This window comes from Nelumbo lutea, chromosome 2 (assembly GCF_056320005.1).
Source record: "Nelumbo lutea isolate HS-2025 chromosome 2, American lotus-T2T, whole genome shotgun sequence".
Lineage (NCBI taxonomy): Eukaryota > Viridiplantae > Streptophyta > Magnoliopsida > Proteales > Nelumbonaceae > Nelumbo > Nelumbo lutea.
In genome coordinates, this window is record NC_142685.1 from 1,918,517 (window position 1) to 1,933,481 (window position 14,965).

A 14,965-nucleotide genomic window follows, 5' to 3' on the forward strand; every position below is an offset into this window, starting at 1 on the left:
GTGCCACCTTGATGGAAGTTTTGTCAATGGTTGTGCTTAGGCCATTTTCCTTATCATTTAAAATGTGGTTACTACTTTCTGCCCACCCACACCATAAAGTACATTCCCTTGCACACCTCCACAACATCCTGCCTCTCTTTGTTGAAGGGTTAAAGAAAGAGACATAAAATGGTTTGTTTCAGATCAGCTTGTGGCCGTGTCCTGCATCCAAGCAACAAAAGAAAAAAAAAAAGGCTCCTGATAGCCATCCCAAACCTACAGTGGATTAGTAGATGCAAAGGATTTTCCCCATAAGCATTGCACGTGAGGCACATGTGTGGAGAAAAACACCAGGAAAGTCTTTTCCTGGGTAAATTTTCCAGTGTGTTAATTTTATTGTAATAGACCTCCCAAGAAAAAAGCTCAAACTATAGGTGGTACTGATCTTCTCCAATTGGTTTTAACTGGGCAGAAAGGAATGAGGGAAGGATCTGATCAAAATCCCACAAAATAAGATGCACAAGTGAAGGAGTTAGATGGGTTAAGAGTCCTTATTCTAGAATCTTGTTTTGATGGATTCAAATAACATCCCTGATGATTCAACAAGAGCCAAAATCTCCAAATTCTACAATAACTAAGACCCCATCTCAAACCCAGATCCCACGATAATCCATGAGGAGATAATGATAAGCAACAGAGACAAGGCAATCAAACTTAAGGATGGAAAAAAAAAGAAGGGTATTTGTCTTTTAATATAATATCTAGCTACCAAAGGTCTAGCCAGAGTATGGTTTTATTGCCAGAAAGGACATCATACCTTATAAAGTGTAGGAAAGAAGGAATAATGTAATGAATGGATTTCCATGCAGTTGACAAAGTTGCTCTTGCATGCAAGCCCCCTTCCCAACCGTTTGTCTCTATAGTATGCCCTTAATGACTGCATGGTAGAGCTTATCAGGTTCCTTAGAGTACCTCCACAGCTTTTTTCTAGGAGTGATGAGTTTCCATGAGCGATCTTCCCAGCCCTAGACTCTCTTCTCTTAAGTTCAGAAATGTCAGAAAAGTCATATGGAAATTAATTATAGACATTGTGAAATTGCAAAAATATAGAATACTGTTTTATGTAATGATAAAAAGATGCATAATTAGACCCTTAAATTATTATCTTTTTCCCAAATCATCAAACAAAGCTAAGAAACTAATATTATAATAGATAAAAAATAATATGCTATGAAGTTGCCTTACAAACTTTAAGAATCAAAACTAACCTTCACCCCCACCCCCCCACCACCCCCCCCCCCCAAAAAAAAAAAAAAAAAACAAAAAGAGTTAGGGACTACATTATAGAGCAAGTTCAAGCAAATTTTAAACACATTGAAAGTGCAAATAATTCTAATAGATCAACCAAATAATTTATTGCACAATAAAAACTAAGGTTTAACTTAATGTTTGAAAAGAATTTTCAGCTGGCTGGCTCAAAGTGGTAATCTCTCGAACTCCACATAGCACCAGTAGTTTCATTGGGAGAACATGTCGGTTCCAGTAAATTTTCATGTTGGTATTCATGGAAATGGAAATGTCCTAGAAATATTGGGAAATATATGGTCATTTTAAACCATCCTCTTAGCAACTAATCTAGGGATACGGAAGGCAGAAAGAAAATAAATGGCTAGGTTGGCTAAGGCACATTTTAGGTATATATTATAAGCATGTACATTTTACTTGAACCAAACTGGATCATATCAGATCAGATAGGGGTGAATCCATTTCGATCCAATTATAAATGGATCAAATTTGATTTCAAATTCAGATAAACAGATACCATTTGCAGTCTTCTTGATAAGTCACATAATATGCATGTCAGAACCTTAGTTGTCTTAACAAATTTATTTCTTCTTCAGTTCCTGCTCTGGACTATTTTGTAATTACCTTTCATCTGAATCTGAATAGTTGCACATTGAGGGCCTTTGCCATGGCAACTTAACGGAAGAAGAAGCAATCAATATTATGGATATCTTCAGAAAAAACTTTACTGTGCCTCTGCCAGTGGAAATGTGGCATGAAGAGCGTGTTATATGTTTTCCCTCTGGTGCCAACTTTGTTAGGGATGTACCTGTCAAGAATAAATTGGAAACCAATTCCGTGGTTGAGGTAATTGGATTTGGTTTACCTTTTTGATCTTTTAGGTCCTTTGTTTCATGATACATACTTCATCTCTTGTTACTGATTTAAATTTTCCCTGGCAGCTTTATTTTCAAATTGAGCAAGATGTTGGGGTGGAGGCTACTAGATTGAGAGCATTGGCAGATCTATTTGATGATATAATAGAAGAACCACTGTTTGACCAACTAAGGTGATGCAATCTTTGGTTAGAGAAATCTAACATCTGAGACTGTTTTGATGGGAGAGACACCATTTAATACTTAGTAACAAGGGCAATATGTCTGTCAATGTCTCATTGCATGCATCATATGATTTATTTCTAACATGCTTTACTTCAGATTCTGAAAATAATAGTTGAAAACAAGAGATTTGCAGAGGCCATTGCTGGGTTTAATATGGTGAAAACCGTGAAATCTTGAGCTGACAAGCGTGGTAATTTAGGTTTGTGTCCAAGCAACCATTTTCTGCAAAAATGCCATAAGTGGTAATGGCCCTTTTACTTGAAAAGAATCTATACAGGCATGCATGCTTGTGAAGCATCAATACAATATATATCACTTATATGCATTGTTTTAGGGTTTGATTATTGAAACATAAAGGATCCAAGGGGTTTATAGAGAAGAAGAGAAGGGCAAAAGTGACAGTTCTCTTCATTTTCCTTCTTTTTTCTGCAATAATTCTCTCTATCTCTCTCTCTCTCTCTCTCTCTCTCTCTCTCTTTCTTTCTCTCTCTCTTTTATTTAACAGAATTGTAATAACCCTCTCTCTAAAAGTTAAAGCTTCCTTCAGCTGCTAATAGTTTCTTGACATGCAATTGCTCTATTAGATATTGTAATATCATGTTTGAACTATTGCAATTAGCTTATTTAAGATGCTATGTTTTAAACATGACGATTGATGAATTACCATTGCTACTTTTCAATTGATATAGTTGTTGGTATATGCTTTGAAAACTATGGTTTGGATCTATATCTATCCCAGGCTAGGCTTAGGCTATTATCTGATTTGTTTGCAATGTTCTTTGTGTGGATATAGGACCAAGGAGCAGCTTGGATATGTTGTTGAGTGTAGCCCACGGATAACTTACCGTGTATTGGGGTTTTGCTTCTGTGTCCAATCATCCAAGTATAGTCCACTCTACTTGCAGGAGAGAATTGACAGTTTCATAGATGGTTTGCAGGAGTTACTGGTACGCATCCGGGTTTCTTTACCTGTTGGTAAAATTCAGCTGGTAGTCGCTCTGGGCTTCTGAATACTTGTATCAATTTTCCCACCCACTAATAATAAATAAATAAACAACCCTCTTACGTTGTTCAATTAGAAAATCTAAGGTGTACTTCAGTGGTCATTGTATACCTGGGTGACATTGGGGGCACACAGTTGAAATTGTCCAAACCTGAGGGATCTTTTTGGCTTAGACTGAATTTAAATTAGATGACCCTAACCTTCAAATCTCTCAGATTACGTGTTTGTTTATGTGGATAAACAGCTTGGGAAATGACCCTGAACAAAAAAGAGTAAAGTTGTTGGATATGATGATCGAGATATGTTAGTTTTTGGAGTTGAGTTCTGAGCAGGCTCTCTTTAAGGATGGCTCACAATGTCCTCTATTTGTTGCACATGTGACAGATCACCTTTTATATGATTTTTCATCCTGATGTTGGGCCTGGAAGAATACTTTATAGAGATCACTTTGGCTGTTTAGAAAAAAAACAGCCTGGGCTGTTTAGGGAGCCTCTACACATGGCACCTTAGCTAATTCAGGTCCTCATTTGTCTTTTCAACTAAAAAAGTATTGAGTGTAAATACTATTTTACCCTCACTCATTATGAGATGTCATTCATAGCAGTCTCCCAAAACAGCCAAAGTTTTTCCTACTTTATAGGGTGGTAATTTGGGCTAATTTCTGGTATAGAGAGAAACCTATAATTAATAGGCAAAAGGTACTCTTTTGAAAATAAGTGCCCTTACATTTACTTTAACTTTAATTTGGTGTGTTACTATTATAAATAGTGCCATCTGTTGTCTTTGCACAACAGGTCTGATGCATTTGTCAAAGACAGAGTTCTGCTGAATTGCTAACCTTTTACTTTTTTTTTTTTTTTGCATGTAGCAATTGTATGATTTAGGATTAGTTAGATAATTTCCAAACCATCACATGTCAAATTACACATTAAAAGTTTAAACACAAAGTCATGGATGCACAGGCAATTCTTTTCTAACTAGCCTTTGGTCACTACAGGATAAAATTGATGATGAAGCCTTCGAGAATTATAGAAGTGGATTGATAGCAAAGAAATTGGAAAAGGACCCATCACTTGCATATGAAACCAATCATCTCTGGGGTCAGATCGTGGATAAGAGGTATTGCTGAGTACACATCTTTGTTAACATGGACAGAGTTACCATATGTAAATGGAATATTGGGTGTCTAGTGCACATGCATTAGATGATGAATCTTGAGGAATATCTGCAATTAAAAGTCAATATAATAGATGCACATACACGGGGGATAAATTTTGAACTTGAAGTTTGTTTACTTTCTATTGGTTGTCCAAGGAGTTCTAGATGTGATGGTAATAACTTGCCTAAATCTTGTAGTTGCTTTAGATCATTTGAATAGTAGCTCCGATCTCATATTCTCATTCCTTGCCACTTAACAATGACTATGTAGTTTAAGGTTTAGTAATTGCAACTGCACAGATAGATTTAATAAGAAATGCCTTAAGACAAGTAAACTGTCCAATAGATATTTTCAGCTTGCCCTGTTCCCACCCGACTTGAATCATTTTACTACTGTGGGTTAAAGCCTTGGCATTTCTCTTTGAGTGTCACAAGAGCTGATAATTGTTTAAATGCATTACTCAAGTGATCTTTATTTTTTATTCAATTATTTGGTAGCTTTTCTGCTTTTTCAGTTTTAACATATGGCTGCCACGGCCACCTCAAGGCTTTTTGTTTTATTCGATTAAAAGTCTAAGTTGTAATCGATCAAAAGAAAAATTTAGGAAATTGAATTTCTTGCCTTGGTCTACATGCAAGACCCATTTCAAAAGTGTTCCCACATTGTAGATTTTATATGCTGAAGACAGCCTAGCCTGATCAGAAGGTGATAAACTATAAAATTCTGGATGTCGTCATTTCATAATTTGCTTGAGAAATTTGTGCTTTATGCAACTCAAAAACACTTCAACTGCAGGTACTTGTTTGATATGTCAGCTAAGGAGGCAGAGGAACTCAGAAGCATAAAAAAGAGTGATGTTATTGACTGGTACAATAGGTATTTGAGATTATCGTCCCCAAAGTGTAGGAGACTTGTGATTCGTTTGTGGGGCTGCAATACCAATATGCAAGAGAATGCGACACAAGGGAAGTCTGTGAAGGTCATTGAAGAACTCGCTACTTTTAAAACGTCAGCAGCCTTCTACCCAAGCCTATGTTGAATAAAAGACTGATCGATCAGTCTACGTACAAATATACAATACCAATCTGAGTAAGCCATCAAAACTGTTCAAGGCTTGTTACCTTGCAGGTGGACCATGTACTTTTGATTCAAGTCATAATGGAAAAAAAGAAGGGGATGAAAAGAAAGGTATTCATTAGGTTGTAAACTTGTATTAATGTAACACTTCATTTTTCTCTAAAATTTTCCATTTAGATAAAAGCATAGATTATTTTTTGTCTTTGATTTCTGGGATGTGTCTTCTGTTTCAGTTCCAGTTGAACTTTTATGCTGTGTACTCTCCTTATATGATGTAATCTTGTCAAGTTGTAAGATTGGAGTGTCAAGCCGGTGGCTGCAGATTGCAGCGAAGCTTTGACGGCACTTCCCAACATTCAGACATAGGTTTAACCTATTGTTGAGAATTTTTTACCAAAAAGAAACCTATTGTTGAGAAATCGGGATTGTACATTGAACTATTAAATGGATTCTGAGTATCACAGAATGTGTTGGATAATCTCAAACTGTTGCCATCTTACTGTTTGAAGATGATAAACTGAGGCGTCACATTTCAAAAATATGAGATCACATCAACTGCAAACCTACAACCGAAGAATCCAATAAAATACAGACACTGTTGATGCAACCAGAAGGCAGTTTACCCGGTGTTTTGAATATAAAGCAAGTGGTGATCGTGTCTGTTTTATTGGGCATTGCCGAGTAGTGCTAAGATGATCGAAGCCAAGACTGAATTTAAGTTCCCAAAGCTTGGCTCGTCTCTCAATCCTTGGAAAGGTTTTGAAACAAGGAATCGTTTTAATTTTAACGTGGATTACACGGCTTTTAACCTTAAAAGTAAGCAGTTAAATGAGAAAATAAATATTTTGACAATCAAAAGTGGGTATTAGGCTGAGGTATTTTAAGGGACAGGTGTCAAAAATTTTGTAAGTGTTCATTTAATGTGCTTACCTGATCCGAACTGTGCAAAAGGTTGATAACATTGCTGATTTTACCTGAAACCTTTTGAGTTGATCAATAAAATTGGCATAAACTGTTTATAGTTGAAACAGTTATACCTTAAAAAATACGTAAAAATGGCATATATGGGAAGCTGTTTGGATAAACGTTAAATTGATGCTTTAGATAATACTGCAATATCATTTTAGCTGAAGTGTATCATGTAATGTGATTAACCGCATGTCTCACCAATTTATATTGATTAGCATCATTTTCAAAACCGAAGTGGACTGGATGGTTGGATTGGAAAAACCAGGAATCGGTTAGGTGTCGGTTTTGTTTTACCCTAGAACTGTTATTTTCCAAAAACCGTTGATTTGGTCAGCAAACCTGGATGGTTGAACCGTTCAATGGTTTGGCTGATTTTTATTTTATTTAATTTTTTATTTATTGTCAGAATGGGCTGTTCATTTGGTTCGAACGGTCAGGCCGTTCGACCTAAGGAAAATAATTTTTTCATGAACCCTACATAAATCTAAAAAAATAGCATAAATATCTTGACTAGTGGGAATCAAAATCCCATTAACCAACTTTTCCTCTCTCAAAATCCAAAAACGAGCCCTAAAACCCAACTTGGTATTCATTTTAGAATCATAGATATTGCATTCTACTATCTGTGATCTTGATCTTTGATGCTATATTGATACGCTCAACATCATAATCTCCAAAACTTATTGTCAACTTGCACAATAATAGCCAATAATAGCCTTCTCCTTTGTAGTTCTAGTCTTCTACACTTATGGTTTTAAGAAGAAAATTACTAAATTTTTTTAAACATTTATTTGAATTATGGCAATAAATAAAATAATATATGGCAAAATTACCAAACCTGTAATCTTAAGAAAACGAAGAAAACATTTATAGTTAATTCCTTCTAAAATTACAAAGCGTGGGATTGCAGCATGGAATTTAGATTCAACTAATTAGTGGTTAATTTTTAGTAATTTTTTCTTTTTTGATCTGTGGTCCTTTAAATTTCCGGGATGGCATGCAAATTACTATTTTCCACCTTATTTTCACAACTGGGCTTTATTAATTAATATTAGTCAAATTAGGTGATCAAGACGACAAAAAAAGCTGCACCTGATTGCACTCAGAATGAAGAAAAATTAACCTATCGTTTCCTTGACAAGTAAATGATATTCCTAATTTTCTTAGTGTTTCACTCGATTTGGAAACTGAAACTTGAATAGTTGAAAAAAATATTCAAGTGTAATAGAAGAGCTCTGCTTTTGATAGTTGGAAGGAATTACATTTCTATATAATTTATTAGCCCAATTAATCAATGTTTACAATACATTAAATTTAGATTTCAACCAATCATATTGAAAAAGTCACAGTCTAATTATTTTTTGTTAGTTCACCTTCCACAAGGTCAGAAAGTGTATATATAACATTAAAAGATGTCAACTAGCTTTATCACTCAATGTTTTTTTTATTCTATCGTTTTGAGACTCTTCCGATATTCCCTTCCAGTGGGTGTATCGGGGGTCTGACCGATTCAGGGGATGGAGGGGTCCTAGACCGACTCCCTTGAATCAGTTTTGAAAAAAAATAAAGAAAAAGTAAAAAAACAAGTATCGAAATGCCCGATACGCCACATCGATATTTTGAACCTTGCCCCCAAGTCGCAATTTGGCCTCATTTGATTTTCGTCCTCAGTCTTACATGGCCAAGGCCAACTACAATTTCGACAGCAAGAAAGGTGTTTTGGAAGAGTTTTCTTCATGGTTTTTCAAACCGAACTGGTCAGGGGTTTGGTTACTGGGTCTAACGGTCTGACCGTTTGAACCGAATGCTTAGCCCGTTCTGACAAAGAAATAAAAAAATTAAAAAATTAAAAAATAAATAAATAATAGTCAAAAGCATTCGAAAGATTAACCGCCCGGTTCAGTGGTTTGTTGACCAAGATCAACGGGTTTTTTTTTTTTGGGGGGGGGGGGGAGAGTCCAGTTTTTGGGGGAAACAGAACCGGTCTCTTGACCGGTTCCGGGTTATTCCGGTCCGATTTTGAAAACCATGGTTTTCTTTCCTTCCTTACGCAGACCAATAAGGTCATCCTATTCCTATATCAATTTAGAGCAGTCCCAGCGCAAATTAGTATTGCTTTCACTATAATATTGTTTCTTACCATGGCTTTCAAAATCAAACCGGACTGGAAAAATCAGGAACCGATTCCGTTTTACTCTAAAGCCATTATTTTCCTAAAAACCATTGATTTGATCAGCAAACCGGTGACCTAGGTGGTCAAACTGTTTAATGGTTTGGCCGTTTTTTTTTTAACTTTTTTTGTCAGAACTAGCCATCCATTCGACTCGAACGATCGGACCATTCAACCCGGGAACCGGACCCTTGACCGATTCATTGTCTGGTTCAATTTTAAAAACCTTGTTGATTAACCTAAAATGCTTTACCAAACACAACCCTAAAAGTTCCACACGGAATATGATATGAAAAACCTTTTAAAAGAATTATACCATGGTATTTTAATCCTCAAATAACATTCCGATTCCAAAAGAATAAAAAAAAGAAAAAAACAAAAATGTATTACAACAAAACGTGAATGATTTTGTTTTCTGAAACTAAAACAATTGCTATATCAACAAAAATGTATTACTTTTGCTGACACGTCAGTTGTTTTTTTGGTTTTAGAGAGCAAAACCAAAAACGCTGCCAGTTTCCTGAAATCTACGACCTAAAAATGAACCATTAAGAAAACATCCCACAATCACAAAATTTTTACTACTTGTTTCTCTTTCACTCTCCTCCAAATTAGCAAATAGACGATTACATTATTCACGTCTTTCTTTTCCTTTAAACTTGGTATAGAATAGCTTGATTAATTGGGCATTTGGTGGAATGAATATATTTTAGGGTAGCCAAAAAATAGAATATAATATTGGGGCATTGCTTAGCATAATTAAAAAAAAAAAAAAAAAAAAAAGGTCATGTAGTCTTAATGAAATATAATTGTTTAATTAATCTGACTTGCGGCAAATTCGCATTTTCATGGAATTTCACTTCCTCCTGCTCTATTATTGGAGGGGACAAGTGATGTCAAATGGAAAATATATACTTTCGTTGTTTGGGGGGGTCAAGACGTACTTTCCCATTTTGTCTGAACAATATTTTTTCTTATATATTTCTTTCCTTTTCTTCAGGATTAAGTAAACCAACATTTGGAAATCGTTAGGCTCAATGACGTGCTCATCAACTCTTACACCTTCAGTCGTGATGGAGTGGACAAATTGATCCATAGACTTCATAATTTGATTTTATATGTATTTGTTTATTAGGGCTGGGGAAGGGGAATTGGGAAACTATGAAAAACTCTACTTAGAACCGATAACATATTCATTTACCAATTTCCTCCTGGGGTAAGAGTTGAGAAACCTGGACTCTGCATTCATTCCATCCCCTCCAAATAAATAAAAACTATCGATTTAACACCAACTTTCCTTCACCTATGCTTCAATGACAAACCCAATCAAATAATACAAGTATGGAGATGCACTCCATACACGGCTGGAAAAAGTACAAAATCCATGTTCTGCTTTTCCGATGTCATGTATTTTTCGGTATCATAGTGGCACGCCTAGTCTTTGTTTTGAAAAGGAGAGAGGAATGAATCCTGCCTGTCGCCCCCTACAACGGTGGAGGTTAATTCCATTATTATTTCCATTAAGCACATATCCGAAAACTCGAGAAGAATTAAAGAAATATTAAAAGATTATAAATTAAAGGAAAAAAATAAAATAACGTTTATTATGGAGAGGGAAGCTGAAAGAAGACACTCCGGCCGTGAGGCTGTGAGTCCATTGTAAAGACTAGGTCCAATCCAATCCAATTTGGATCAGTCCAATTTAATATCCGGACCATTCAATCTGTTCAAATTCATTTTGATTTAGATTGGTTTCAGCCCAGCCCGGTCCATTAACACATATTCTTATCTTATATCAATGGACCAGATATTGGCTTAATCCAACCTAATCTAATATAAATTTGTTACAGACAGACCAGGCCCAATCTAATCTAATAAATATTTTGGACCGGTTTGGTCCAATCCAATATGTCTTGTTGGTCCATCCAATCCATTCAAATTGATTTCGGACTAGACGGGGTCCAATCCAAAACCAGTCCATTGACACCCTTATTTGTGCCCGGTGTGGATGTGGAAAGGTTTGGAGAGGGGATGAGGACGTAGCACCGTTTCGGTAGTTTTGCTGAGTCCGGATCTCCTACCCATGTCTACCCATATAACATCGCAGCCACACATGGAGAACATCTTATCCTCCTATATGAACGGGGATAGTGTGTTGTGGGTAGACATCGGTAGAGTTCTTAGTGGGCAGGAGATCTTGAGTTTTGCCACGCTAAAATAATTATTTTGAAGGGTAGTTTTGTTATTTTCAAAATTTTTAAGTGCATATGATGTCACATGATATACATAATTGATGGCAGGTACTAAATTGGTCATGCTTTAAAAGTTTAGGTACTAGATTGGCATGTTTAGAAGTTCGGGGACTAAAGGGACACTAGGCCTAAAGTATAGGGTACTAACCTAGAATTTTCCCTTGTTTTTAATAGAGTCATCTCTTTTAATAACCAAGATCATCATTAAATAATTCATATATCTTCATATAAGCCTTCACCCAATTATATGGTTTCGACTATAGCAATTTTGTTTCTCCATTCCGTTCTATTTAACACTATATCTAAGGTCATTAGGCTAAAGCTTCTCTTCCCATTCAGACATGTGGCAATCTAATTTTTCAGAAAACAGTATTTTAGAAGTGGTTAGTTACATTTTCAAATAAAATTCAAATCACTCTTTCAAAATAATTATTATTATTTTTTCTTTTGAAAATGCCCGAAGGCTGATCCATTCAACAATTACTCAGTTACATTGGCTTCCAGAGAATGATTCAAGAAAGTAGGTGCCATATACAAAGAGTGTGTTGAAGAATAAGTCTATGGGCAACCCAATTACAAAGCCAAGGATAAAAAACAACTAAGTAGTCTTGAAGGTGGGATAGAAATCTCTTGCAATCCATAAGAAGAGTGTAGATACTCCATGAAAGGGTAAGGGTATCCTCCAACAAGAGATTAATCAAAAGTTGTGCATCACCTTCAATTACGACAATAGAAATACCAAGAAAAGAGGCAAATTGAAGGTTTTCCAAAAGAGCTAAGGTTTCGCTAAAGAGTGCAAGCTGAGGTGCTATTGGAATAGTGTATGCACAAAGAAATGAGCCATTATTATCCCAAATAATGAAACCAATACCAGATTTATTAGTAGTAGTGGCTAGAGGTGTAAATCAGGTTGTGTCGCGGCCTGACACGATTGTATGGGCCAATGTGTCGTGCTGGGCTTAGGGTTTCAAGTCGACAGGCTGGGTCCGTAATGGGTTGTGCTTGGCCCATTTGAAGAACTAGCCGTTGGAGTATTTTATGTATTCTGGCTTTGGGGGAGATAAAATGATAATAATGCCCCCCAACAACTATATAATAGCTAGTTTATGGGGTATTTAGGTAAAGTGATAAATGACTTTATAATGACCAAAATACCCTTCTCAACAACTAGAAACAACTAGTTCTTAGGGTATTCTGGGAATTAAAGTATTACTACTATTCTCATCACACCAACTCGCATACACTATTAGTCTCTTATACTCTCTCTCAAAACTCAATCTCTTCTCGTACATCGTACTCTCACATATACTCTCATACTAAGCTTTCGGGTATCTCAAGTTAGCAATTTGGGAGACTTGAAGGCTTCAACCACTGAAATCAAGTTGAAATTTCGAACTGGCAATCCGGGTAAGTGAAATTAAATTAATTTTTATATTTTTATAATTAAAAATAAAAGGTCAGCTCCTCCTTTCACTCTCAAAACCAATTTCCCAACATAGTCAATGTCGATGATGTCGATATTCAGTTGCAATATGATAATGTTAGTGCCAATATGGATGTTGTTGATATTGTCGACGTTCCCACCCCTAGTACCACTACTAGAGGTAGGGGGAAAGAAAATTGAGAACACTAGGTTGATTAGCCCAGTTTGAACAATATTTAAAATAGAGGAGGTTGAGGGGAAGGGAAAGAGAGCAGTTTGTCTAAAATGTAGGAATGACTTTAGCTATAATAGCAGTTGTGGTATTGGCCACTTGGGAAGACATTTGAAATGCTATTTGAAGAAGAAAGGAAAGAAACATTACAATCACAAATAGGAAGTGAGATTTTTGGTACTTTTAAATATTTTCAAGAAAAAATGAGGAAAGAATTAGCAAAGCATATTGTGCATGTTGAACATCCATTTTTATTAGTTGAAGATTATAAACTTAAAAAATTTTTACGTAGATCTGTAAATCTATAATTTAAAAAAGTTTCTAGAAATACTATTAGAACAAATGCTTTAAATTTTTTTATTCATATAAACAAAATTTAATTTCTATGTGATCAAATCTTAATTCTAAAATTGCAATTACTTATGATATTTAGAATCTAGATTTAACATAAGTTATATTTGTGTTATCGGTCGTTTTATTGATGGAAAATGACTTTTACATAAAAGAATTTTAAGTTTTACTAGACTTGAATGACTACATATTGACCCAATTATTGCTGCAATTATTTTAAATACTTTACATATTTATGGAATTGAAAGTAACCTTTTTTTATTAGTTTTGATAACGCTAGTAATAATGATTCAACAATAAATATTTTAAAACCTCAATTAAAACCATTTTTAGATGGTAAATTATTTCATACTAAATGTGCATGTCACATTTTAAATTTATGTATTCAAGATGCTTTAAATATTATTTCCCATCATACTTTTAAAATTAGAAATTGTATAATATATATTAAAAGTTCTGGAGCAAGAAAACAAGAATTTAAATATTTATGTCAAAATTATGGTTGAAAAATATAAATATTTTGTATTAAATGTTCAACATAGATGGAATTTTACCTATTCTATGTAAGAAAGTTGTATTGGTTACAAACAAATTCCTAGTGATTTTTATAATGCAAAAATGCCACACAATCCTATACTTGAGGAAGATTAGGAAATGGCAATTTGTATAAAAGATTTTTTACAATTTTTTTATGGTGCAACTAATGAATTTTTAGGTGTTTATTACTCAACTAGTTGTCTTTTAGTTAATCAATTATTTATAATTAGTGAATATTTTGCAAAATATAGGAAAAATCCACAATTTCAAAGTATTAGTGAAATAGTGGAAAATAAATTTAAAAAATATTGGAAGAAAATTTCTCCCCTTTATTGCTTAGCTATAATATTAAATCCTAGGATTAGAAAATATGGTTTAGAAATTTTACTTGAATCATATTGTGAAAATATGAAAATTGAAGTTGGAAATAAAATAGAAGAAGTTAATAATTTATTATTTGAAATGTATAGTTTATATGAATCTCAAGTGGGTGGGCATAAGAAATCTTTTACAGATGCAAGTTCCACTTTTGAAACAACTAGTTTCATTTCCAATAGTGGAGACAAAATTCGGTCTCTACTACATAAGAAGCAAAAATCTACTACTAGTTCATCAACAAGTTCATTTACTAAACTTAATTTTTATTTACAAGCAAGTGTTTTTACTTAAATTAATTCCTCTAACAATAAGAGATGGGATAATAATTTTGACATTTTAGCCTAATGGAAAGAACATGAAAAAACTATCCAGCCCTTGCCACCATGGCACATGATATATTAACCCTCCTGGTGTCTATACTTTCATCAGAGTTCTGTTTTAGTGCAAGTACTAGGGTGATGGACAACAAGAGAAACCATATGAATAATGAAAGTTTGGAGATGTGCATCTGACTTAAAGATTGGTTGGATGCTGAAGATAGATTACAAGACAAAAAAAGACATGACATTACACCTAATATTTCATTTAAAGCAGATGATGGCAATCAATGAGATGATTAGATGAAGATGTAGGTGGAGGTAGAACTTGAAGAATAATGATGAAGTTAATATTTTTTATTCTTTTGTATACTCAATATTTCATTATTTCAATTATTGTAATTTTTTTCAATTTTATTTATATTAGTTCTTATTTTTTCAACAATGTAGTTTTTTATTTTCATTTTATAATTGTATTATATTTTTTATATTTTATTCTTATTTTTTCAACAATGTATTTTTTTATTTTCAATTTATAATTGTATTATATTTTTATATTTTATTCTTATTTTTTCAACAATGTAATTTTTTATTTTCAATTTATAATTGTATTATATTTCTATATTTCATTCATCCATTGTCCATTGACCATTGTATTGTTCAAATTCAAGAAATAAAATTCCTATTTTTTCCAATTTGTTGTCCATTTTGTA

At 34.2% G+C, this 14,965-nt stretch overlaps 1 protein-coding gene across 3 annotated transcripts in view; it reads left to right on the forward strand.

Annotated features, from left to right (window-relative positions):
- Positions 1-6,101, forward strand: part of LOC148868042 (Insulinase (Peptidase family M16) family protein) — a 69,727-nt gene extending 63,626 nt beyond the window's left edge. For 2 of the 3 annotated variants that reach the window (XM_088973726.1, XM_088973727.1), the window contains 5 exons: positions 1,930-2,130; positions 2,226-2,332; positions 3,178-3,331; positions 4,385-4,506; positions 5,342-6,042. In XM_088973726.1, the coding sequence (XP_088829852.1) occupies positions 1,930-2,130; positions 2,226-2,332; positions 3,178-3,331; positions 4,385-4,506; positions 5,342-5,585 (828 nt within the window). In that variant the 3' untranslated portion in view covers positions 5,586-6,042. Of the gene's footprint in view, positions 1-1,929; positions 2,131-2,225; positions 2,333-3,177; positions 3,332-4,384; positions 4,507-5,341 lie in introns of all 3 variants that reach the window. The other variant, XR_016108166.1, reaches the window with a different exon arrangement.
- Positions 6,102-14,965: the final 8,864 nt, after the last annotated feature.